This window comes from Pseudochaenichthys georgianus, chromosome 14 (genome assembly GCF_902827115.2).
Source record: "Pseudochaenichthys georgianus chromosome 14, fPseGeo1.2, whole genome shotgun sequence".
Classification (NCBI taxonomy): Eukaryota; Metazoa; Chordata; class Actinopteri; order Perciformes; family Channichthyidae; genus Pseudochaenichthys; species Pseudochaenichthys georgianus.
The window spans coordinates 19,173,836-19,200,996 of NC_047516.1; the positions used below are offsets into that span (position 1 = coordinate 19,173,836).

The window sequence follows — 27,161 nt, forward strand, 5'->3', positions numbered from 1 at the left end:
GTTTTTAATGAAATCTAAGGAGATGACACAATCTTATAGTGATAACCCTCAGCTGTTACTGTAATAAGGAGATAGTTGATGAATTTGAAGCTGTGAGAAAGTAGATGCTACAATGGGCAGCAACCAGTAGGCTCTAGCTGCAGCCCCATGTGGATTGAGAGTGATGCATTCAATGTAAGCTAGAATTTTTCCCTGCATGCATTTCTAAAATGTCCTCATGTCCATTTCATTAACTAGTTGCAAGCAAAAGGCTCTCTTGAGATGCACAACTGAATGTGAATGTGTTAGTTTTAGCACCAGGGACAGCACCAGATTCAGAACATGGGGCAGAGCACCCTCTTCTCACAGTGATTGTGAGAATACAAAAAAATGTGCATAGGGTTTTTCATGTGACTGTGAAGGGTCAGCACCCACCCACCAACCCACACACACCCACCCACCCCCCACGCACACCCCTAACTACCACCACCATCACGTCCACTTGTTTTCCCTTCTGCCTGTTTAACAGGACTGAGTGAGAAACGGACGGCCCTTCTGATGCTCGGTCACGGGGAGAGAAGCTGCTGCGGATATCCGTCTCATACCTGCCTCACAACGGGCTCCTCTAGTCGCCGATTTTCCTCTTCCCCCACTGACCGTTTTTTGTGAAAGCGATATAAAAAAGATGCTGGTTTTGGTTTCGTAACAAGCTGCACCGGGAAGCAGCACGCGGAGGAAAATATATGTTTCCGAGGATGCGGATTTAACGGAAAGACGTTATGTGTGTTACCTGGGATTTGTCACCGTTAAAAACCGTTACATTCTGAATGAGCTTAGTCGCACGCATCGAGATATTGTACATGTCTGCTGAGATATCTCACACAGTGACGCGGTAGTAACAACATCGACAACAGAAGAAAAAATAAGAGGTAAGCTTTATTTTTAATTGTGTATATTTATTATCCACCACCGGGCTACCGACTAATAACAAAGCATATGACAGACTGTGATATTCAGGTGACTGCTGTTAGCTTCCCACGGCTACTAGCTGCACACACAACGCTATTGTATCTCAGCTAAAGCCATTTTTTGAAACTCTGAAAGAGATGATGGCTCAATTTAACTCATTTATAATTCTGGTTTTATCGCTGCCTGGTTGAGAAGTGTATGCTTTCTGAATGCAACGCTACGTTAGTTATTGGGAGCCATCCCTCTGAATGTGTGTCTTCTTGCCTTTGTCTAAACCGATGTCAAACGCAGCCACATTTTATCTGTAGAGCCAGCCTGTGGATCTCTGATTCAACATCTGCTGGTAAAACAAGCACGCCTTGTTGCCTGCCTGCTAGCCAGGTTATCATTGCTTTCTCACCATGGTGTGGTGTAGAGCTGGCGTTTTGTAAAGCTGCAGTTTTTGCTTTCGACATTGTGGGCTGGTTTATGTTATGATAGGACTGAGATTTATACTGCGTGCCCGGCCTATACTGTGAGTCATGGCAGGGATGCATCAGGTAAAAGTGTGTTTTAAAAAGGTTTGCTTTCAATGAAAACATCGTTGAAACTAAGGCCAGTGAACACGTTGTTTTGAGGAGTGTACTTTTGCTACATGCCCATCAAGCGTTTTAAGACTCCATCCTAATGTTGTGGGTATTGAGAGCTGACATTTGCCGGCTACCACGTGTAGAACCATGTTTCATTGCCCAGAGACCCCAGCCCATTGAAACACAAGTCATTGTGACAGAGAAGAAAACCACATGGGCGTACATACTAATGGGATTACATTTTAAGTGCCATTCTGGATGAGCTGTTTGACATATGATGTGAAGGTTTTACATACAATAGATGGCAGATATCACATGATTAATGGTAGGTGATGTTTGGTTATATTCTATGATGCTCAACTTGTTTTGGTCCTTTTCTGAAATGCATAGGAGAAATCTGAAAAAGACAGCTAAAGTTCTGTAGGACCAAACTTTACAGGTGTTATGGAGCAGTGGCATAATGTGAAAAGCCCCTTTTTACAAGGGTTGTCTGACTTTTATCAGTGAAAAATGTAAACATAGTATTCGACTACTCTTTTTGACCATACAACCTAATAGTGGGTCATGAAACGTTTAGGTGTTTAGTAGGAGGACATTTTAAAGGCTTTATCTGTTTTTTGGACCTAAACCTATTTCCTCTCCATTACAGGATGGCCCTTACTATCAGATGTCAGTGGTTCAATACGAGCATCTCATGCTTTTACCCCGCTTTATATTCAGTGACTGATTTACACTGATGAATGCAATGCATTGCTTTCATTTAGATTGTGGGATAAAACCAGGGATTCAGTCTGTCACATTTTAAAATACCTCCTCCTTCTTCCAATAACATCTCCTTTTCCTCCATGGCCAGGAAACTGCTTTATATGGAAGAGTATACTTCAAATCAAGGGAGATTGATATTGAAAATACATTAAATGGATTTACTCTGAAGACATGACTAATATAAACAGAAAACTAAATATTATTTCCAGAGTTACCTATTGCCTTTATTCATTTATATATATTCTCATTATGAGAGTACAGTAGGTCATGTAGTAGTAGATACCAATTTATATTGGACCGTTTTTTTTAAATCGGATAATACACATGTATTTAAAGTCAAATCAAAATAGTCAAATGCTCTTAAGACAAACGATAAAGGATTTTTTTAAAAAGACATTGCTAAAATATACACACAACTCCCCAAAGAGAAGCCAGGCCTGGTTTCATTGGGCTTGAATGGAGCCACCAGAGGGCGACATGATGACTTCCTCTTCCTGTTCACCTTGCTGAGAGATGCTCATGGAGCATTGTCTGCAGGCAGCATTAGGTGGGCGGTCAAAGCGGTCCACATACAGTATATTTAATAATTTATGTCCCTTAGGAGCTGTGACTGAAATCTAGCCGCCGAGGCCTGCTGGGATATAAATCGACTCCAAATAGGGAACCAAGAGGAAATAATTCAATTGTGCATCAAAACACACCGTGTTCTTGGAATAATTTATCAGACACATGTTTCTTTGTCTTTTTCATGGCTTACCCAATGTTCCTCTGACAACAAGGAGCCTTCCTCAGATTTGTATAGACAATCTAACACACACACACACACACACACACACACACACACACACACACACACACACACACACACACACACACACACACACACACACACACACACACACACACACACACACACACACACACACACACACACACACACACACACACACACACACACACACTTCATCTGCCTGTGACTGAGGAGGAGAAAACAATTTCATAGTATTTTATAAACTTGCGGTTGCCGATTTATCAAATGTATGAATTTTAGCAGCTCATGATGCCATCCATGGAACTGAGTATTGTTTTTGATGTTAATTAATTATACATGCTGGACAATAATCAAACGCATTATTTGTAAGAATATTTAGTGTTGATTTTAAAAGGTGTCTTTCATAACATTGAATGATGTGTCCAATGCAGCGTCAGAAGATGAGCACTTATTTGCAGGATGTCTGTTGTTTTGGTAGCCATTCTCTCTGTTATTGTACATAATGAGAAAACGCTTATTGATATAGTTAACGCTGCATAGTGGTCCCAGAGAAAAGCATGTACCAAAACAAACGAAATGGATGCACCCGCTTACTTTTTATTACACTATATATAGTGTGTTTGTTGTTTGTTGTTTGTTTGAGAGACAGACGGGTTGTGATGATAGATGGATGAGATATGGCTGTTAGCAGCCTGGCTACATGAGCAGCATTCAACAAAGGAATGGGGCTGTGAATGTGGGCCCCCCATAGTGCTGATTCTCAAAATCCCTCTTGAACAAGCTTTTTTTTCAGTTCCTGCCATTCACACTTTCTTTGTGCTGCAGTGAACCATATCACTAACCCAGCATACGCCTTGTGTAACTAGTGTTTCTCTCTGATGTGCCCAAATAGTACAGGATTATAACATTTATTCATTCAGTCTTTTACATGCAGTTGTGTCAAATCTAAACTCCCTGAAAACGATGTTGTTGGCATGTGCACCCTGTGTTGCGAAGCCAAGGATGGACAATGATGACTTTAAATGCGATCAAATAAACATTCAAAAGGCACTTTGCATTGGCAGGCCATTCTTAACTGTGAAGGCGTTAATGTGGTTTAACAGGAAAATATCCACAAAGCTTTAGAAGAATAGAAAAAGTCTGCTTTTGGTTAAGAGTATTTGCTATTCAAGGTGCCCAGAAAATCCTACAATCTGTGGGGTTTATCAAATATTTTTGATATGTTGGATCTATTCAGATCGGTTTGTCAAGATGAGATTTATAAAGTGTTCATTCTCAAGATACATTTGAGGTTTTCCATCACTAGACAATACAGATTTTCCAGTATTTTCCTAAGTAGGTCATCAGCATAAATATTACCGCATCTTTATGACAAACGGAGGCAGCGTGTATATCATCAAAAGTAACCCCATACAATTGGAGCTTATTTCGTGTGACATAAGATTTGTTTTATCTAAAACTAACTAACTAACTGAGGCCAAATATAAACAAAGATTGTCCTCACCAACTGTGTCATTTGCATAAAAAAATGCATGTAGTTTCTTTTGGATAGCTGTGTCATTAATATAAATGGCAAATTATCTTGCATCTATAATTAAACAGCAGCCAATTAGAAAAGTAGATCAACATTTGTTTTAGTGCTTTGAGAGTTTTTACATTTTATAGTAAAAGATAACTGGCATGTCGTTTTCTGTCCCGGCTTTAAATTATTTGTGTGCATCTTCTTTCATAATAATCATAACCGTAGTGAATTGTGTGTGAATCCACTTATTTCCACTATTATTAAGAATGTGAGAAATATAAAGCAGGAGAAGAAATAAGAGCATTACAGGGCAACATCACAGCGGCCTGTAGCTGGACATCATAAACAACCTTTGCAAACATGCTTGGTTTTCAAATTTGATGTATTAGTTAATCTATTTACTGTATGCCCCTGAGGAATTAATCTCTTCTATTTTTAAACATGAGGACATTGTAAGGCCTTTTTTGTTGTTGCATTCAGTGCCTCTTGTGTGGACAGATACAGTTTTGTGCAGAGGCAGAGATTCTGAGCAGTTGCTGCACTGCTGCTTTACAGGGTCACACAATGTTGCACACCCCCTCAGATATCTAAAAGTCGAATATATCACTGCCAATTTAATATTGAGCGATGCTAGGAAAATCTGACATTCTGATTTATTCATAAGACAGTTTTTCAATATTTTGATACCAAAAAAAGGAATCAACTATCTCCAAACGGAATAAATATCAATCATTGTTCGGCTTGTAAATCCTAGCTTTTTTGGGATTGACAGCATTACAAACTACTATTGACTACTACTACTACTACTACTACTACTACTACTACTACTACTACTACTACTACTACTACTACTACTACTACTACTACTCAATGCTGCAAGACTAACTTATTTTGTACCTGTCACAGCCAACATGTGGTCTCTATTTGGCAGGCGGCAGGTGCTAATTTACTCTCAGTCTCATCCAATATTTGCTGTTTTATTCTACTGTGAACTGGCAGCCACATTAACATATTCCTTCAAATTGTTAAAGTAGTCATTGTGTGGATTTGATAAATTGTAATACACACCATCAACACCGGCAATTTGACACTTAAGGCCATTAAAACTCTTTCATATTGCATTTTTTTTTATTTCTAAAAAAGGAATGCAGAACAAAAAAGAAAGCACCTCTGACATCAAGTAAAAAAAAACTCCCACACATAAACACTTTTAATGTTGGGTCATGATTATTTGTTGGCATCAACTGATTGTTAGGTCTATCAACAATGCATCAGCCGCATTACACAAACAGATCAGACCCGTAGGCATGCTGACAGCACTTACTCTTGCACTTCTTGTCCTGTGTGTTTTAAAATGGAAAGATCAATCCACAGTGGATTAGCCACCAGGATTTGCATGAATATTTAATTCACTAATGTTTTTTTTTATTTGGATTTCTGGCTGCCTTAGACATTGATGCAGCCACTGTTACATCCAACCCAATTTGCATCAAAGCAAAGGCTCAGAACTGTACTCATTGAGAAGGATAAGCAAGACTAGCAGCAACCTTTACTTTTCTCTTGCTATGACCCATACTGTAGCAGTTGCTAAAATTGCCACAATGGGAATAAGGTTATAAAGATGAGTCATGACTCATGTGTATTTAAAATTCCCCTGTAAAGTATTGTTACTTGTTCATGTTGTTTATTCATTCGTACCTTTCGTTGACAAAGACGTAGTGTAGCGTGAATGTAAGGTGCAAGACCAACATTGTTTACAAATCAGATGCTCCCTTATTGTCAATATCGGAGTAGCTACAGGAATACCTCTATGATATGATACAATATATATATTGAGGAGAATGGTATTGTCTTTGTGACAAAAGAGTACATTTGCCACCAATGTTGTTTTCTTGTGATTGATTTAAATATGGTGTTATTTGAGGTTCAATTTGTACCATTGTCCCAAACTGAAGTAACATGTCTATGTCCGTGCCTGGAAGGCGTGCTGACCGCTTGAGTGTTTGATGAATGTGATGCTACAGGTCAACAAAGGCCCTCTGCTGTCCTATTCAGCAGGGCATTCAGGCCGGGATCAGCAGGCTGTGTGTAGGGGCCTCTGATGCATATATGCCTCTGGCTGCCTCCTCTCTGCAAACAGGAAAGGCTCGCCGGCTGGCCTCTTCTCTCTGCTGACATTGTATGGGGCCAGTTTGGTGGAGCAAGCTTTGTGCGAAGCATTTTGGGATCTGACTCCCCCAGCATCCAGGCCCGTCTGAGTGTCACGTGCAGGCATCACAGAGGTGCCACCTCAGCTTGAACTGTTTACATTTGTTTACATAAAGCTAATAGAAATGGATATTGTTTATATTGGGATTTACATTGAACATCAATATAAAATTTGCATTAGATTGTTATTTGGACAACTGGTTATGTTCAGAGTATTGCATGTGTGAATTAGGGCTGAACGATTAATCGATTTTAAATCGAAATCGCGATTTTAAATGATGCGATTATCAAATCGCAAAGCCTGCGATTTTTTTGTTGTTGATTTTTTTCACATTTTTTTTTGTTTTGTTCTTGTGTGTCAGTCATCCACACCAATCAGAAGTGCTGTGCTCCACATGTACCAGCCATTAACTAACCAATCAGAAGTGGCCCATGATAGAAGGTGATAGACAGATTGATCCAATCACGCATCTTTTTAGAATAGCCTTTAACTAGATTTTTAAATCCCCCACATTATGCCATGCGGGCATGAATGTCACAGCTTTTAATTATGTTGTTTTAATTGTTTTTTTTATTGTTTTTACTGTTTTTGTTGTTTTGTTTCACCCTTTTTAATTTTAAATTTTGTAGCACTTTGAGTTTTGTTTACGCAAATGAAAAGTGCGCTTATAAATAAAATATATTATTATTATTATTATTAATCACCTGCCAAGTGCTTTTGAAAGTGCCTGCCCTTTCCAAATGGCTTCCAATGGAGCTTTCCTATATGCATCTGAGTCAGGTTAGTAATGCTCCTCCATCACATGTTTGACATCTATTACAGGCTGAATCTTAAACTGAAGCTTGACTTTAAAGCAACCCAACAGAAGTTTCATGTAAGTTTAGTTCTTTCACTCGTAGCTCGGGCTGCGGGGGTGCTAGAGACTGGAGCATGTTGATGCGACCTTCCTAGCCGGAGATATGGCCGCATTTTACAATAAACTTCCGTTGGGTCGCTTAAAAACAAATAACGCAAATCGCAATCGCAATATCTGTCCAAAAAAAAAATCGCAATTAGATTTTTTCCCCCAAAATCGCGCAGCCCTAATGACGTGTGTCAAAACAACAACAGCTTGTTCCTTGTACCATCTTCTGCAAAGTATTACATTTGCCACACGTTAGCCCCCAGTGCTCTTTTGCCATTAACTGGCACAATGTCTTTTTTGATTGGTTTGTGGCTTCTTAAATTGAAACATTATCTCTATTGTATGACATACAACGGTTAAAATATAAATAAGTTGATCTATGGAGAAGCCTACACAATCTATAACAATAATACTAGTTAAATGTGTTGATTGTTATGAATATTCAACACTATGGATGGCCTGACCAATCAGCATAGAAGATGTTTGCCATATCATTAAAAACTATTTTGAATACCAGTGCTGTGGCTTTTGGTAAGGCTTGGGCTGATGGCTTCTTTGTTTGGCCATACAGGGTGTGGTTGTGTGTGTTTGTGTGTCTCCCCTATTCCCCTGGTGCATGGTGGCCGTGTGGCTGGCTAATGTGCACAGGCCTAATTCCCTGCGGGCGATGGTGAGCTCTGATTCTTTTTTTCCTCTCTCCCTGATTAACGGGTGCACTGACAAACAGACCAGCTGGGTGAAGAGAAGCAGCCCTGTGAGGGGAGGAGGGGGGTGAGGCACAAAGAGTTGGCGGCTGTACCCATCATGCTGCTGGCTGCCCTGCTTTCTTCACCGGTGTCGCCCTGCTCTGAGCGATTGTCTGATGTGTGTCTGGCCAGTCAGAAGCTGGGTTTATTTGCCTTGAGGCATTCCCTTGTGTCCCATTTACTCTTCTTTTTTTGAGAAGCACCTTTCTTCCGAACAGACACACTTATTGTACATGTCCCGCTTTCCTATGTGAGTTCAAAGAAAGCGTAGTGATGTAATATTTGAAAAGGTTAGACTACATATAGGCCATGCTTTGTAACCCATCTTGAGGATATTTCATTACAATATTGCAGATTTGACTGAATCTGTGTTGCCTTTTAGTTTACTTACATTTTCTCTAGGTGTTCACACATCTCTGCAAAGTTGACCAGTTATTGCGATAATAGACTGATTGTAAAAACAGCACTCATTTTATTTGTATTAGTTTTTGATGGTTTTAATTTCAAGTAATCAGAATAATTGTTTCAAAGGCATATCTACATATGAAAGATATGTCCCATATCCAAATATTTCATTACATTAATGTGTGTCTTTGTTATTAGTGGATTAAACCACAAGGGAATTTTCTTTCATCAAAATGCCCGCCCTCTTTTGTGCCACATCTGTCTGACTGACTGTCTGTCTTTTCTCCTGATATGAGCAGTATAATGGTTGCCCTGGGGTTCATGTATGGAGGAAAATGAATGTCTGTTTAGCTTTGCAGAGCGAGGTTACAGTGGAGGGGCTCTTTTCTGTCTCTGATTTGGTTCTTCTCTACGAGGTATTTGAACGTATCTCAGGCTAATGTGATTGTAGGCGTTGAACCGACCCACTTTGTGTTCTGAATACTGATACACACATGGTGTGTGTGTGTGTGTGTGTGTGTGTGTGTGTGTGTGTGTGTGTGTGTGTGTGTGTGTGTGTGTGTGTGTGTGTGTGTGTGTGTGTGTGTGTGTGTGTGTGTGTGTGTGTGTGTGTGTGTGTGTGTGTGTGTGTGTGTGTGTGTGTGTGTGTGTGTGTGTGTGTGTGTGTGTGGCTTTTAGAAGCACTGTGGGCATGTGTGTGTGGGTGAGGTTTGGTGGTGATGGTTGGGGGTTTGATATGTCAGCTCAGTTTGCATGTGTAGTTTTATGCCTGTCGTGTGTGTGTATGGAGAACAATGACTACAGTAGGTCGTATCATAGTAGGTCACAGGATTGTTTATCTGATCCATTAAGGGGCGATTAGTGAAGACACTGAGCCGAGACCTTTTTTCCTACAGACAATAAGGGGAGGATTGCCCTCGATTTGCCACTGCCAGACTCTTGTGCCCCCACCCCGCTCTACTCCCACGGACAGATTGTCACGGACTTCTTTACTGCCAGGTCTGTCCTGGATAGTGTGTCCTCTTTGTGACTCTTGCTTGCATGCCGTGACGTTTTGGTTAGTCAAGCTGCACGTAAATCCTACCACACCACATTAGCGCATGGTGAAGGCCTGCCTGTGGGTTTTACAATTATTATTTCATGGTTTGACACGGTGATAAAAAAAAGGCTGAGAGTTGTCAAAATGTATGTCTGCCGACGTACTGTGCGATCATTTTATTTCAGAGAATATTCAACATTATAAATGAGGTTCAAACGAATGAGCATACTGACTGCACACACACACACACACACACACACACACACACACACACACACACACACACACACACACACACACACACACACACACACACACACACACACACACACACACACACACACACACACACACACACACACACACACACACACACACACACACACACACACACAGGCCAACTCCGGGGGGTCAAGACATTACCCGAGTCCTAGGGGTGCCTGTAAGTGGGGAGGAGACCGGTTGGGGGTAGTGCGGAGGCGTTGCTCTGCCTTCTCCTCTAATCCCTGCATTTAGTTTCTATTCACAGCCACTTCTTAATCTGCCTCTAATAGGATTTGCCAAGCTTTTTGTTTTATTTTTTATAGCTTGAATGTTTGTCACTTGTTTGACTTCTCTTAACAAGGTGTATCCTACTTTAGGATGTGGCTGTAGCACACATGGTCTGACGTCTATAAAAACTAAAGCCATCAGTGATGTTGGAGGAATATAATGCCACGGTTTGTAAATGTAAGTCTAGGGTAGTAGGCTGTGAATTCATTTTCACATAGCTGTATTGCAGGTTCAGCGGTGTTTGTTATCCACAAAATGTCAGCATCACTGGTTAATAAATACTGAGCACTAAACCAAATGGCCCAATGTATCTAAATTACCATGTTCTACACTATGCTCAATTACGTGATTGCCTGTCTATCTATTATGCATTTTTACGATGAAAGGCATTATACCGTATATGGGCCCAACACTGGCAGTGTACAGTACTGATGCCTATCGGTTCTGGCAGTTGTCTGTTATAGATTTCCAGGTCTGATTTAGTGGTTGCATTGACTTTCACAACATGATTGTTCCAAGAATGGTCCAAGCAGACACATTAGTAACAGTCCTACATTCAACCTGATCAATCTCTGTCCTTAGCTGTTATCGTGTCTTTCAATCACACCTTCTGGAAGAGGACAGAGAATGAATACAGAGCCTAATTAATGCGCAATGTGTTGAAGAGCTGGCCTACTTAGACCCCATTTACACGCAAACGCAAAACGAACCGAATACGATATCAAAAAAGTCTTCCGTTCACACGAGACCGCTCGAAAGCGCTGGAAACGCTGTAGTACATATGCCGGGCCTGTAAGTGGCGCTGTACTTCCGCACAAGACCGCTCGAAAGCGCTGGAGACGCTGTAGTACATATGCCGGGCCTGTAAGTGACGCCACAAAATACACCAAAAGCAGCGAAGAAGACCCCCGAGCATGGTTGCCCTTCTGTTTATGCCCCGCGGTGGATTTATCAACATGTCCACTTGTTGCTAATGGTTATGGCTTCATCGTTATCAGGACAATTATCGTATAGGGCGTACACACTGAGCCGTTCTATCCACCTTGGGACCCGTTATCGTTGGCGGGGTCCGTTTCTGCGTTTCCGTTACGGCCTCGTGTGGACGAACGGGCTATACGAAAGAGAAGAGTAGCGGATACAACCGTTTGCGTTCTCGTGTAAACGGCACCTTAGTCTCCTCTGTTTGTTGTTGTCTTCCTTTCAGGCTCTGACTGTAGTACAAGATAATCCAACCTAGACTAGACTAAAATAAGGACAATAACAATAATAATACATTTTTATTTTCAAGCGCTTTATCAGGTGCTCAAGGACACTTATCAGTGGTACAAATAAACTAGACCTGACATTCTTGATGAAGAAAGTTTATAATGAAAATGTGACAATTGTAGTTTGCCTGCATTTTTAGTTAGCAGTCCTCACAAAACACCAGATGTTTCTACCACCATCCTCTGTCTCACTCATCATCTCATACAAGTCAGCTAAAGCTACTAGACACAACAAAAGATAAACTAACAGGTATTAGCAAACAGACTATGCAACATTGTCTATTAATCTCTCTCAATGCTCTTAAACAAATGGCTCCAGTACATTTAATGGATGTCACTATTGGGGGGTTTAATCTTAATGTAGACCACCCATTGGGTGTCTTTTGAGGACATTTTATGAGGACAAAATAAGGACGGGATGCATTGTATATGTCATCAAAATACAGAGACTCAGGCCGTAAGAGAAAAGGGGTGGGACTGACCTCCATGTTTATGAAATATCGATTGTTGCCATATGAGGGTCCTGTTATTAAATCCTGATGCTGAGTAAGTACAAACAGCAGGAGAGGAGGGTCGTGCATGGCTAGCAGTGAGTGCAAGGACAGGGACTGAAGATTAAAGTGCAAGAATCTGAGAGTATTATACTCTAGTCTACACTATTTATCCAACATGTGCCGTGCACATTGATGAACATCTATGCCACAAGCAGTACATCATGTGAACCAAAGCACAGCTGGATGAAACCTTTACATAATATCGATATTATGGCAACTAAGCCATTGTCTGGGATTTTACCTTAGCTTACAGGAGCTGATATATTCAATTATTGGTTGGTTTACTGAAAAACTTCATGACAGCTGCTGAACTTATCTCAAAGACACACTGGCAGTTGCAGTGTCTAAGCTGTTATTTGCATATGACTCTCATTTGAGCACATACAAGCTGTGAGGCTTTGAGCAGAGTGTGGGTGATATATGTTCCATTGCATCATCTTGCCTTGGATGAAATAGAAACTGATTCTCAGAAACTTCTCATCTCACACAATGTCCGCTCATCTCTGTATACACTGACCTTGGATGCATTTGTGTCTCTGTGTCTGAATTGTAGGTTGAATGTGTTTTCCTCCAGCCTGGACACCATGAGCACCATCTCGCCGACGGATTTTGACAGCTTGGAGATCCAGCAGCAGTACAATGACATCAACAACCGCTGGGACCTGGCAGCAGAGACTGACTGGGATAATGAGAACAGTTCAGCACGACTCTTCGAGCGCTCACGCATCAAGGCTCTCGCAGGTATGCTACACTTCAGGCCCGACTAACGTAGACAAGGTGTCAACATGCACCTCTGTGTGTAGGTGTGTGAGGATGATTGACAAGTTCTGCTTTGGGGCATTTGTCATTTGTCAGAGTTGTGAACATTGGACGACATAAATGACAGAAGTTATCCTCATCAAATTATGTTTGAAAATTGATTTTATTTCATCATTTGAGTAATGAATAACAGTCTCTCCTGCAAAGTTACCATGAGCTGAACAATTAAAGTAGCTAATGAAATGTATTATCGAACTATGACTGAAGGACAAATTGCATTGCATGCTCTATTCAATCTTAATGAGCCAATCCGAATGATGTGAATGTTGTAATGACATTTCAAATACTGCCACCAAAAGGTACAATATCAAATGCAAAGAAACATTTAAACAAAAGTCAGTAATTATTTTTTAACAAATTAATATTACTATTAGACCATACAAATGAATCACCATAATTCTACGTTATAGGATGATGACTTGAAGGATGGACCCTTATTTTTAGAAATCTTTTAAATTGTACAATGTTTTATATTTAGGCCAGTATGCTTTTTTAAAGTTAAACTTTCAAATATGCAACAAGGGTTTGAGAAAAAATATAACATTTGCAATAATTACAAACTAACTGTTATGTGCACAGATCTAATAAAGCTTTGAAGACTGAGGACCCAACTCTATTATACTCTGTCCCAAAAGGCACAATTATGTCTTTGTAGGGCAAGACAGAAATAGTTCCAAAAGGAGGACAAATCCACGCAGCTGGATAGTCAATTCACCACAGAGGGACTAAGGTGATGAGAATAGACTTTAGGGCTATAATAGGTCTCTTTAAAATCCACAATTAAAGATAAATGCAAGATCTACAATGTTCCATATTTCAGTCTGTTATCTCATGCAGCCTATCCTATTGGAGGCTCCCACTGGTTTGATCCTGGTGAAACTCCTGATGGCTCCATGAGTGTTCATATGTGTGTATCTAACCACAGTGCACCTTCCTAGTTTCACATGTTACAGATACAATCTCTATTAATAGTCAAAACAAGTTGCAGTATCATACAGACCCCAGCAGAGGGGAGCAACAGGCAGACACACACACACACACACACACACACACACACACACACACACACACACACACACACACACACACACACACACACACACACACACACACACACACACACACACACACACCACATGCTCTGTTAGTTTTAGTCAAATATGACCTCACTCATTCCCTCATGCCAACAGGTAACACACTTGTTGCCTGGTTGTTTTGTGTACTGTATTTAATGATGTACTGTATCTTGCTACCACATAATTATGGAAAGCAACAGACGGCTCTAATACTGTGTGTGTGTGTGTGTGTGTGTGTGTGTGTGTGTGTGTGTGTGTGTGTGTGTGTGTGTGTGTGTGTGTGTGTGTGTGTGTGTGTGTGTGTGTGTGTGTGTGTGTGTGTGTGTGTGTGTGTGTGTGTGTGTGTGTGTGTGTGTGTGTGTGTGTGTGTGTGTGTGTGTGTGTGTGTGTGTGTGTGTGTGTGTGTGTGTGTGTGTGTGTGTGTGTGTGTGTGTGTGTGTGTGTGTGCGCGAATACCTGTGATACCATCTCCGTTTGACAAGTGTGGACTTGAAGTGCACATTCTCTGACATGCTGGAGCAGCTTTGTCCCCCAGGCATAACTTCTGCCTACCTTAAACAACTTCTCACAAATGTCAAGCCCTTCAGCAGTCTGTAAGCTGCTGCCTACTTGTGCTTCAATCTCTCACTGTATCTCACACATATTCCCTCTGTGAAATGACAGTCTGTTAGATTAATTTGACTCCTGGTGTGACAGCAGCGGCTGAAGCTCGCTTCACAGTAGAAAGAAAGCTTCTCCTGTGTTTAAAGATAATTGTAATTTGCATAAATAACCACCTATCTACTCTCCTATACTGTGTGTGGTAGCAGGGCAAGCGGTGAACATTTGCATTTTGTTAAGCAACGCCTAGCTTGTACTTACTTGTGAGAGCTTACACAGTAGCAGAGCAAGAGTACTTTGAAAGCATCCATGTTCCTTTTGTAACGCTACTCTTCATTACATATCCACATCATTATCATGGATAGGACAAGTCAGTTAAATCTGGAATCCAACCAGTTCTAATACACAGACTATGCTTATATACGATGCATGCAGTACATAATGGAGCAAAACCTCACAGAAGCATGAATAATAGATGTAGATAGTATTCACTGTCTCACATTGGGCCACATTTTTTATACATTTTGTAGGACTTCATCCTAAGAAATTAAGCCTTCTAGCTCCAGGGGGATCCCCCTTCAGATCAGATATTTAGTTGAGTATGGTCCAACCTTCCCCCCTCCCCTGTGTCCCTCCAGGGGTTAAGCTGTTGGATGGATAAAATGTGTACATGCTCAGCAATAGATCTCTGCCTACTCCCCTGCAGCTTCTATCTTTCCCTGTTCCTCATCTGCGTTCATTCACCACACCAGACCATCATTGATTATCATTCAATCCAGTTTGCTCAATGCATGAGCTGCTCCCACATCTCCATTTGGCAGACGTTCTCAATGTTTGTTGTCATATTTTACAAGATTAAGAAAATAACTATTAATATTAGTGTTTATTTAACAGTTTATCCACATGACTGATGAGTTGTATAGATAGGTCTGAACATAATATTTTCAGATGCTTTTGCCAGACACGCAAACCTGCCATCACATCTGCGTCTGGTGGTAATTGGGATTGTGTGTTTGAAATATTCCCAATGGGATCCTAAACGGCCATTTCCAGTTTCCCATGTCTCTGCTTCTCATTTCTCACTGCATGTGACCACTGCTTGTGATCCACAGAAGGAAGTGTGTTCGCTTTGGATCTCATTAGTCCAGTCCTCCCTCCATAAACACCCAGGCGCAGAAGGCCGGGGGCATTTGGTCCTTTAATGAGATCCATCCAGATGCTGCCGGCTCATCAGGACAAGCTCAGATAAAAAGAACCACACATTTTTACCCCTGACCAGACCAAAAGCCAACTTTTGCAAGAAAAGTGGTGACCTTAGCCCTCACAGTGTTTACAGTGTTGTGTAATTTTTTCACACACAGGCAATTATTGCATGTGTAACTTTTACTGTGGCACTTTTAAGGGCGTTAGCAGCAGCAACGAAGAGTAAACCTTCAACTAGTTATTCAACTTTCAAAATATATTTAGAAGTCTCTTTTAATGCATAGTTTCTAACATCATTTTTGGTGTGTATTGCACAGATTTTAAATGCATGCTGCTTTATTATCGGTGCTGCAGAGTGGAGCACAGCCACACACATATACAAAAGTGCATTTTCTTCCAGTGTTTGCATGCAAGACACACTTGAGTTGACAGTGGGAAATCAAATGAAATAAGAAACATTGTTTCCTTCCAAGTTAAGCCATTAATAATTGTAATAGTTATCCATAATCTAGTTTGACATCAAATGTGTTGATTAAGTGTAGTTTTATAATTGTTTTAGACAGGACTTATGACTCACTTCCACCCCCACTCCTGCCTAACCATCTGGTTGACAAACAGACACACAAGTTCATCATTTCAAATCTTGTTCAGGCAGGAAGGAGCTTGTCGTGTTGCTGAGATACTCTGAACAACTTCCTTCCTGTCTTAACGTCTTATCACAGGCAGAGCCCGCAAACAGAACAAGGCAAATGTAATCTTGTGTCAGAGAGTGATAGAAATGAGAACCACATACAGTAGCAAGACAGCAGGATAAGAGGATGTATCCTTTCGTGATGTACCTTCTTGGCAGGCCACACTCCGCTGCTCTCTGGAATTAAGGTGGCGTTACATAATCCGCTTCAAGCTACACTGGGCAAAGACTTCTAATGGTTTAGTCCACCTCCACACCGCCTCCCTCTCCACTTCAGCACTGTGTTCCTCCTCTGTGCTCCTCCCTCAAACACACCTTGTGCAAATGACACCGTTTTCAGACAGCACAGCAGGCTTTGTTTACACAGCTATCCGACCGCGGCCGGTTAGCCTGCTCTGCTCCAGCAAATGCATCTTCAGAGTTTGGAGGGAAGGGATAGCCAGCCTTGAACCACAAGGGAGTGTAACCAGACGTTTTTACTTTGCTTAGAGGCCACAAGTGTGGTGAAATTCTTCACAGGAGGAGGTGAAACAAGAGAACATTTTATTTGAAATGATTCTTTAGAAAAACCCCTCCACCGTTACACTGCTGTATTTTCATTGGACAAGGTGGGACCTACAGTAGAAGAAGAGAAGAACAGGCGGCAACATTTTCAAGCTTGAGTTGTGCTTGAGGCACAGCATTGAGGGAATCAGAAACAGGAGGACAAACCAAGGCATTTTGGATATACAAAACTTTTATTTTCTGGAAAACCCTCTTAAGGAGTTTATATTTTGTGGAGCGGGAAAGGTCGCTTTTGCTGTGCTATGCAGGCGAACTCCCATTCACTCTGTATCTGAGAGGAATACTTGGGAGAGAGATCCAGAAAAAAAGCCATGGAGTATGAACGCAGGGACAGAGAGCCCTGCTTGTCCCCAGCAGCATTTGTAAATCAGGTGCAATATTCCAACATCCTGGAAGGGAGGTTTAAACAACTGCAAGGTAAGAGTCATGCTTATCTGTCAATTTCAATTTACTATTAGGGAATGTATTTACCTTTTTATCCAATATTTGGTGTTTCTCTTATGGAAAAGTTGCTAATGTTAAGACTGTCCAAGACTGAAAGGTGTAACCCTTTAAAAACATCCTGCTGTGTGCTAACATCGGAAATATATTACATTTTGACAATTTTGCTAGTGGTAGTCCTACAGCAGGTGCTGTGGGTTGTAAATGAGTCTCCAGCAATAGCTCCACATTTTTCTCGCATAATTCATTACCTGTGAGAGGTTGACCCGACTCCTCTCTCAATTCTGCGTTACTGTAGTGAGAGAATCTAAGAGAGAGCCGTTGCAGACAAACACTAGGCTTCAGCTCAGCTCTAAAGCAGGCAGTCTGGCACCTGATCACTGGGCCACCTGTCCTTTCCTTATCTTATTACAATGAACCGCTCTGTCTCTGGCTAAAGCCTGTGAGGTCCTGCAAACAGGAATCACAGAGACCACTGGTTGTAACATAGGACTTAGGAAATGATGTGGTAACTAAAGTGCAACCCCGCGATTAATTGTAAGGGAATCTTGTAACTCACCCCTCTGTTTCTTGGCTAAAAAGCTGGTGTTCAAATTGAAAACCAATATGGAGAAAACCTTTTTTACTTGGTCAAGATTTTTGTTTGATCAACACATGTATCTGTTAGACTCTATTACCATGTGGCCTGTTCCTGTGAGCTTTAGACCCATTGGTCATTGCCCATGAGATAAGGTACTAGCAGTAGCTGAGTGTGTAGGGCAATAGTCTATTAAACTACCAGTTGGTGCTAGTCTGCATGAAGATCATAGTGTTTTGCTAGTTTCCGGTCCCTCCCTGGTTGCTGTCTGGAAAGGAGAGCTCATCTTAGGGTTTACTTGAGGGGCACATCTATTCTCTCTGCGTGTTTGACATTCTTATTTTACCTCCAATTTTAGTAATATCTTCATTGCCACGGAGGATTAGTCTGCTAAAGGACATGTATTCATATGTCTGAGTACATGTGAAGTGATGGATACAAATATGTCTACACCGCAGTGACAAGCTCTTGAGTGTAGATAATAACCATTTTGTATTACAAATAATATACAAGATTCACAACACTGTCACACTCAGCTGGGCAACCTCACACTCAAAGAAGCTGCGAGGACATACCTCCACGTCCTTTCCAACTTGTCAGGCAAGAAAACCTTTAACTCATTGTGTAATTATGGGGGTCAGAGATCAGTCACTAAATGTACGCTGACAAGAGATATTCCCACTTCCCTCAAACAAGAATATGATGAAATGAGGTTCATTCAAAAACAAAACTGTATTTATGAATACTATCTTAAAGATGGGGAATTTTCGATGAGTGATTACATACTTTGTGTTTCATCTGTGCATGGTTATGTTCTGGATGGAGTTTGCTGTAAATATACTCACGCGGACATACTCAGTCAGACACAAACACATTTTGGCAACACCCACTTGTATTTCTAGTTTGACTACACTTGAGGCTCATTCTTTGTGTCACTCCCGCTCTGCCTCACTATGTTAAACCATGATTTATGCTGATGCTACAGAAAATGCATGTTTGTTGTCCCATTCACACAGCAAAGCATTCACAAAATTGTTTTGTACACCAAACCATACATTGCTTACTTTCAGTTTAAATATGTTTCCACTTACAAGCTGTAAGTACAAGGTCAGCGGTTACCAACTTCTCAAACATACAATTGATTTCCATTCTAACATCTTAGAGGGACTTGAGGAGAAAATCTAAAAAACAATAACATATCTCATTTATGTTTCGTGCCTGGAACTTGGTACAGACTTATTTTACAGACTTCTACCATTAATGAATGCACTGAACACACTAGCATTGTCTGACTCAGTGGTGAATGATAGGTAACTAAATAACTAAGGCCAAGGGAGACAGGTTTAATGGAACACTGGTTATATTGAACTGAGAGGAGGAAAAGCCTTCATCTCTGGGAGATTCAAACAGTCTTTATTGACAGATGGAGGGACATTTGCTTTTTGTTTTTTTATAGCCTGTTTTTTTCAACCCATAATAACGTTATAGTTTAACCCTTAGAATAATATAAAGAGACGAAACATATTTTTCAAACCTTGGCTCTAGTTTCCCAAATCACACTATCCACACTATTATGTAATCTTATGGTGCCTCGTGAGTTAAAAAAACCGCCTTCCTATTGCCTAATACTTCCTAATAATTCCGTTGATCTTGGTGCCAAGATAAATACATTATCAGTTTTGTTTGATGTCCTAGTTAATAAATAAATACAGTGGGTTATGTTAGACTACAGGGTCACCATCCCCGATACACGCACCCTCTGAGTCAACTGCTTTGGACTCCATTTGTTTGCGTCACTCGGCTGGCATTAGCAGTATGCTTTATGCAAATAGAGCGCACTTTGACACATTCAGAAATGTCAAAGTCAACAGTCCTTCTTTCCTTCATGTCCATCTGAATTCTTGGTCTCTAAAGCCACAACTAAGAGGTGATGCTAGCTTTTTTTATTCTTTCTCATTGAATGCTCTGCTGTCTAGATCAGGAATGTTTTGTTGTTATTAGAGCCGGGACTTGATTAAAAAAATTAATCTAATTAATTAGAGGCTTTGTAATTAATTAATCGAATTTTTAATCAAATATACATATTTGACCTGAGAACAGTGAGAAGCAATTTTCACATGGATTTTACTCCAAGTGGTCCAAGTGCAAGTCCAAGTGCATGACATTAAGGATTTTGGGAGATGGCCCTGTGGGCCATCTAAGCTAATTTACAGATGGCCCTGAGCCCAATAGAGATTGCCCTGAAAAATGCACACGGACGAAATGGCACGAAGGGTTTGGGGGGCCTCCGTCCTCCTAGAAAATTTTGATTTTTGCAGGTCTTAGATGCTGTCTGGTGCATTCTCTAGACTGAATTATAAGATGAACCACCACAATATTATATTGTACAATTTCAATTTTATTCTTCATTTCACTTGTTTGTTTGTTCTTGTTTGCTCGCTTGCATGCCCTGCATAGCTATAAGAAATACTTAAGTTGTTGGTCAAAACACTTTCCATCTGATGAAGGCAAATGCCTTCCCAGATGGAAAAAAGTAGAAAACATTACATTCAGTTATAACTGCCAAAACAAATATTATTTACACTATTATGGCCCCTGTTAAAAATGTTTGTAATGTTAACTACTGTAAATTGGTCGAACGAATGCCTCCTCATCCGGAAGCTGACCGAGCAGACCCGAGCAGCAGTCGAGGAGCCGAGCGCATCCGCGAAGCACACGTCAGAGTTCCCGTTAGCCGGCAAATCTAAATATCTTCGGTCAAAATAATTTCCCTTTAGAGCAATACCGCTTCAGTTGCGCCATTTATGTGACAGACAAGAAGAGTATGTGACAGACAAGAATAGTCAACTCTAATGTCTAACACTTCATGTGGAGAAAGAGATGTCCTGTATGGGTTGATTGTGCGTTGATCTGTTGGTAATGCCTCGGGGTTCCGGTGGGCATGTAAACAAATGCATAATGCTGCGCTATACTTTGTGGCCTCATCCAGTTGCATAGGGACACTTATTGTGTAGTTGTCTTTTAATAAGCAGGTAGTCATATCATTAGCTAGAACTAGCTGGATCTGATCGATATGGACATAAACGCGAGTGAAGTCTAATCTGACGGGAGAGAGATCAGCTGCTGCTGACGAGTCGAGACTCGACACGCAGCTCTGCATAACCACATGCAGCGGTGAGCGGAACAAAACACACACTTCAGGTTAGAATATCACACGTAGCTATTTTAATTACCTCTCAAACTACCTAAACGAGTTATAGATATGTTTAGTTTTACTGTCGGGTCACTCATTACTGGATCCGCGAGCTGCATGATACTGGCATAATAGATTGCCAGATCGGGCAACCAGCAGGTGAGGCTTCATTGCCCGAGCTAAATACTAGATGGCCATCGGGCAGTCCTTAATGTCGAGCCCAGTGAGTTGGTTATTTTCTCAGACGTGGACTTACTTATCCTGGCCCTGAAACCAGTCATCTGGTTGAGTGTGGGTTGGGTCAGGGTGTGGTTCCTTGCACTCGGAGTCGGGCTAACGTCCACGCTAGCTGCTACATGCTTTGCATTTAGGTGATACTTTAGGCTTGATGTGCTGCGGTGATATGCAAATTATGTTTGCATAATTTGCACACAACCGTGCTCTTGTCGACGCTTCCATCCGTCCGTTTTTTAAAACAAAATTTCCCATCCACGGGGCCGACCAAAGCGGTCTCATCAGCTTGTTCGTTCATGTTTGACTATTGTTCACCGTGGTTTGTTGTTGTTTGAAGGCCCATGCTGAAGTCATGAACGTTAGTTGGTGCTCCATTATAATCGGTACGCCTGAAACTCATCAAGTGAGAAACGTTCCGCTGTGCAAAAATAAGTGCGATTAAAATGCGTTAATTTTTGTGTAATTAATTAATCTTAATTAACGCGTTAAAGTCCCGGCCCTAGTTTTTATACTAAATTAAAGAATTTGAATTGACATTGAAAGGGATCAATGTAGAATTTGGGTAAGGTTTCAAGGTCCAGTGGCCTACTATGAATTGAATGTTGTAACTTAATATTTACACTCCTAGTGAAAGCTCTGACTCTGGTGGCCCCCAGCTGTAACTCAGAGTCACATTACCCTGGTGAGGGTTCACTATACATACAAAGACACACACACACACACACACACACACACACACACACACACACACACACACACACACACACACACACACACACACACACACACACACACACACACACACACACACACACACACACACACACACAAAATGCCTTTTTTGTCTTTACAGTTTTACCAACATTGACAGTTTCCTTCTTGGAAGGGTAACTGGATAGTGCTGTTTTGGGGGCTGTAGGACATTTATTGTCCTGTTGACATTTCACACACTTTCTGTGTCCAGATGTTATGGCTGTGAGGTGAGGTGAGTGTCTCGTTTCTCATGGGATTGGCCTTGTCCCGTCCCCTCCTCCCCTATCTCTTCCATTATCAGCCACAGCTGCAGATGACACAGAGGAGCATGACCTGAAGGGTTCAGTACTTTCACTGCCAATATAGAAAAAAAAGATGACATATCTTTAAGAGAGGTCTCTATCAGATTCCTCCTGTCTGTTTTGTCATTTTAAGAACAAAGTTAGGCCAAACAGTGTCTTTCTATACTAGTGACCTCAAACTGTTAAATGTGTAAAAATAACTCATGCCACATGTGGCAAGGCGTCGGTTTTACCACAGGCCTACTTTCAAAGTCATAAGCAAAGGAAGGGCACTTCCGCTTTTCTTGAGAGAAATGTCAAAGCATGTGCATCTCTAAGTGCCATTGTTCTCACTTTGTTTTGCACACTTTGTCTAATGATATGCAGGCATGCCTGGTTAAATTCCATAGACATGTAATAGGTAGTACACTGAGGGTACATTTCCCATTTGCTGCAGAGATATGTGAAATAATATTTGTACTCAATGATTTGACATGCAGTCAGATGATATCCTGTGGCTATAGTTTTTTCTAAACTGCTTCTTACTTTATACCGTTTTTATATAACTAAGGCTGCTGTTGACTTTGAAGGAATAGTAGATATTGTAACCTTAAAGTTTAATTATATAATACACAAAGATAAACATGAGGGTTGATCATTAGGACTCTCTGAAATAGCTAAAGTTTTTTGTACATCAATCAATCAAATATACTCAAGCTTATGAATACAAGAAATCACATACAACAGGCGTAGAGCTTTTTTTCATTGTTTGATTTGCATAAGATATCCATTTTATGTCACGCTCAACAACCGTAGTTGACTCTTAACTAAACCACCTAATGGTGTCAATACAGAATAGTAACCACTTACCACAAAGCTTTTTTTCAAAGTATTTTCTCCCGACTGTACGATTGTTCATTAAAACAAATAACAGACTAAAATCCAAGATGTAAAGTTCGTTCTCTAATGAGTGCCTTGGCTTTACTCTGTAATCTCAGACAGCAAAACACTTGGTGGCTGATGGTTGGGGAATGGATTCTTGAGCTTTAGTTTCAGCTAAAACGTTAGAAATCTCATGATACTTAGTGATTGCAGAATTACACACAACGAATAGTCTTAGTAAGTACCCTGATCAAATCAAATGTATATCTCTGCATCTTATATGTATTTTCTACTGTACACCTACATATATATTCATACATACACATCTACCACAATGTGGTTATCTGATCACTGACATTATAATGAACACTTGAGTCATCCTTTAATTAGTCTTTGCTAACTGTAATTTAAAGCATGTTTTGCACTCAGTTTAGCAAACATTTAAAAGTAAATCATTTTTGACCTTGCTATTGTTGCAATTTAAATATATTGAACATGTTTTATATATTGTAAAATGTATAATACAAGTAAGAGCAGAGCTGAAAGCAAGACAAGTCAGACTCCCACTGAGTGGTGTTTTCTCTGTACCCTTTGGCATAAAACCATAATCTTGTCTGTGGGAATGTCCAAGATAAGGTCTTTTAAGCAGATTAAAGCAGACAGATTGATGGAAGCAGTTTGCTCATTCTTTCTGAGGACGGGGTGACCATAGGCACTTATTACACAAGCTCAGGCTGGCTGAGAGACCGGATGTCAAGAGTTTACGAAGTCAAGGGCATTTCGACCAGGCTAGAAAGGGAACCAGCAATGGCTAAGGAGGAAGGCATGACCTGGGCACGATATGAAATGAAATTAGAAGCAGTTAATGATTACCAGCATGTGCTCACATTTTCTATATCTTCTCTGAAAGCTTCTTACATGTTTGGTGGTCTTAAAATAATCATTAGACATTAGTCCCATGTGTTTGAGAATGAATGGTCAGGGAATTGAAAAGTGTATAAAATATGCGGTGTGCATTTGTTGCTACTTTGTGAAGTGCTTACCTTGGTAAGTTATTTATGGTCGGAGTCGCTATTTGTCCTCTGTGCTGAAATAACGCCACTGGGAGCCGAAGTGCAGTGTCATGCAAGCCTGCGAAGGGATGAAGGATTCAGTGAGCAACATAGGAGACCTCTAATAGGGTGAATCACAAGGAAGACTCTGACCCTCTGTCAGAACTTCTCCCCCACTCATGCATATGTTTGCCTCTATTATAGACAGACGGTGTCAGGGCACGGTCGTGGGTTAAGGAGCAGTGCGGACATCTTGTAGTGGGCTATTGTCTACTGTGCATAAAACAACACGGCACACTTTTCAATGAGATGTGCCTAAGCTTCATTCAAACAGTTACACTGCAGGTTAACAGTGAAACCTGGAACAATCCCTAACTAATGTTGATTAACCACCATTAGAGTTGTTATGAATTTATTAAGTGATTTAAATGTCTTTGTATTTAGTCCTACCCTCAACCCAACCGCTGGCACTTACTAATATTTGTTACCATTTTGTACATTTGAGCAGTATAGGGGCTATCAGTAAATAAGTGCTATGCATACTGGTAGCCAGAAAAACGCTGACAAATATGGGTAGGCGACAGCGTCTAGTTGCCCTCGTCTTAAACTAAATTACACTGTGCTAGCAGAACCCCTTCCTATCAAACAAGATTCTGTCTCAATGACGTTGCACACTGTCTGACATGTCAGAAATCAGTCTGTGTAGTGATTTTAAACAATATGTACAGGACAGGGTTCAAATGGGTTTGCATTTTTTCAATATGTACCAGAATGCAAACGTACACCTAATGTGGACTTGTTCTTTGTCCTTATCCATACACATGTTGTTCTGATGCATAGATATATTGTTTTCCTTTATAGATATGTGTGTTCCTCGGCTCAGCGACTCACTGTTGGTGTCTTCATTTTATCACCAGACAGGTGGCATTTTTGCTCAGATTACTTGCAGATCGGAGAGTAGCAGCGAACTAAACCTCACTACCTTCAACCCCCCCTCCCCCTCCCCTCCCCTCCCCTCCCACCCTGGCATATACTTAAAGCTTACTGCCAGAGACAAACATGTTCAAAGGGACTGGACATGCCCAAATATGCTTTTGAAACATATAATGATGCCTCTAACCACTAGTTCAGATCTGCCATTAGTAAACAATGGAGAGAAACACACACTTGTTTTTCCACCTCACACTCAAATAGGCAGAGGGAAGGTAGAGCTGAGAGAGAAGAGGTCGTTTTATTACGGTTTTGAATCCACATTAAACATAGTTTAGAAAATTCGTATAGTATTCGGAGAAGCCAATACATATTCTGAGCTGGATAAAAGGATTGTCCACATTTGTATTGTATCACAGCTTGTAGCCCTCATCTATCGCACAAATGTGTGTAAGGAAACTGTTGTGTTGAATTGTCCATGTTTCAAAGCTGGTGTAGAAAAGTCATTATTGTGGGTTTTTTGGCAAAAAAGCTAAGATTATGACAGATTTAGTAAGATTTACTGGTAATTACTAGGCTTGCTTTCCAAAGCTCATATTTTCCCACTGTTCTCTCTTGTCCTCTATTGTGTAATTGTGTAGAAATGTTGGCAGGCTCTGCAGGTATTTTGCATGGCGTTATACATCTGACATAAAGGAAGCATAGTCTCAGTTTCTTTTCTCACCTTCAGCCATGACCGTACTCTCTGTTAACAATAAACACGCTTTCTGTTGCTAAGCATTCTTACAGGTAAGTACAAACATAATGAACCATTAAGAGGCACATGTAAAAACATTACAGTTGACATATCTACAAAAAACATGATCCATAAATGTCACAGTGTTCTAGAAGACAGCTGCACCGTTTTTTTTTACCTTCTCCACTGTAGCCGCACTGATGACAAGTTTGTGTTTGCTAGCCATAATGAGCAAACAGCTCACAGACAGACGCAGTGTTTGTCTCTGCAGTGTTTGTCTCTCCAGTGTTCTCGTTCAGTTGCCTTATAATTAGCAGCGAAGCCCTAGCAGTGTTGCAGCATTTCTTCTTGAGGACCCCTGCCCCACTGCCTCCTCCTCAGTGCAGGGCTCTGTCACAACACGACCAAGTGTCAGGAGGAATGTAGGCTCCTCCACTGCCAGGGTAATCCACCTCTGCTGGCTCATTAACCAGCTTCAAATAACTTAGTGGTTCTTTTTTAATACAGAATAAAATAATGTGTTATAGTGGTGCTTTTGGAGAGCATAATCTGGAAAGTTTAAATAAAAATGTGATAAAATTGAATGATCCAAAAACAACCAGGACACCCACAGTAAGTAGAGGATCTACTGTACCAGGGCTGTTTGAGCAATACTAGAGTGTGATGCTATAACACTTTCATGTTTGTCCGATATCCTTGAGTTTAGGTGAACCATGAAAAAGCACAAATTCAATTGCCACCAGACTAAAGGGCTGATGGCAGGGATAGCAGAGAAAAAGACATGTCTCTGCCACAGTTGTAACCTTCCCGATATGCCTGTAGGCCATGATCATAGGCACACCTGCTCGACATTCATAAATCAACACTTTCCTTAAAGGT

At 40.8% G+C, this 27,161-nt stretch overlaps 1 protein-coding gene across 8 annotated transcripts in view; it reads left to right on the forward strand.

Moving 5' to 3' along the window:
• Window positions 1–507: 507 nt before the first annotated feature.
• Window positions 508–27,161, forward strand: part of sptbn2 (spectrin, beta, non-erythrocytic 2) — a 61,417-nt gene continuing 34,763 nt past the window's right edge. For 4 of the 8 annotated variants that reach the window (XM_034099247.2, XM_034099249.2, XM_034099251.2 and 1 more), the window contains exons 1-2: window positions 508–908; window positions 12,804–12,991. In XM_034099247.2, coding sequence (XP_033955138.1) covers window positions 12,835–12,991 — 157 coding nt within the window. In that variant the 5' untranslated portion in view covers window positions 508–908; window positions 12,804–12,834. Of the gene's footprint in view, window positions 909–12,803; window positions 12,992–16,807; window positions 17,621–20,105; window positions 20,149–27,161 lie in introns of those variants that run through there. The other 4 variants (XM_034099248.2, XM_034099250.2, XM_034099254.2 and 1 more) reach the window with 4 other exon arrangements.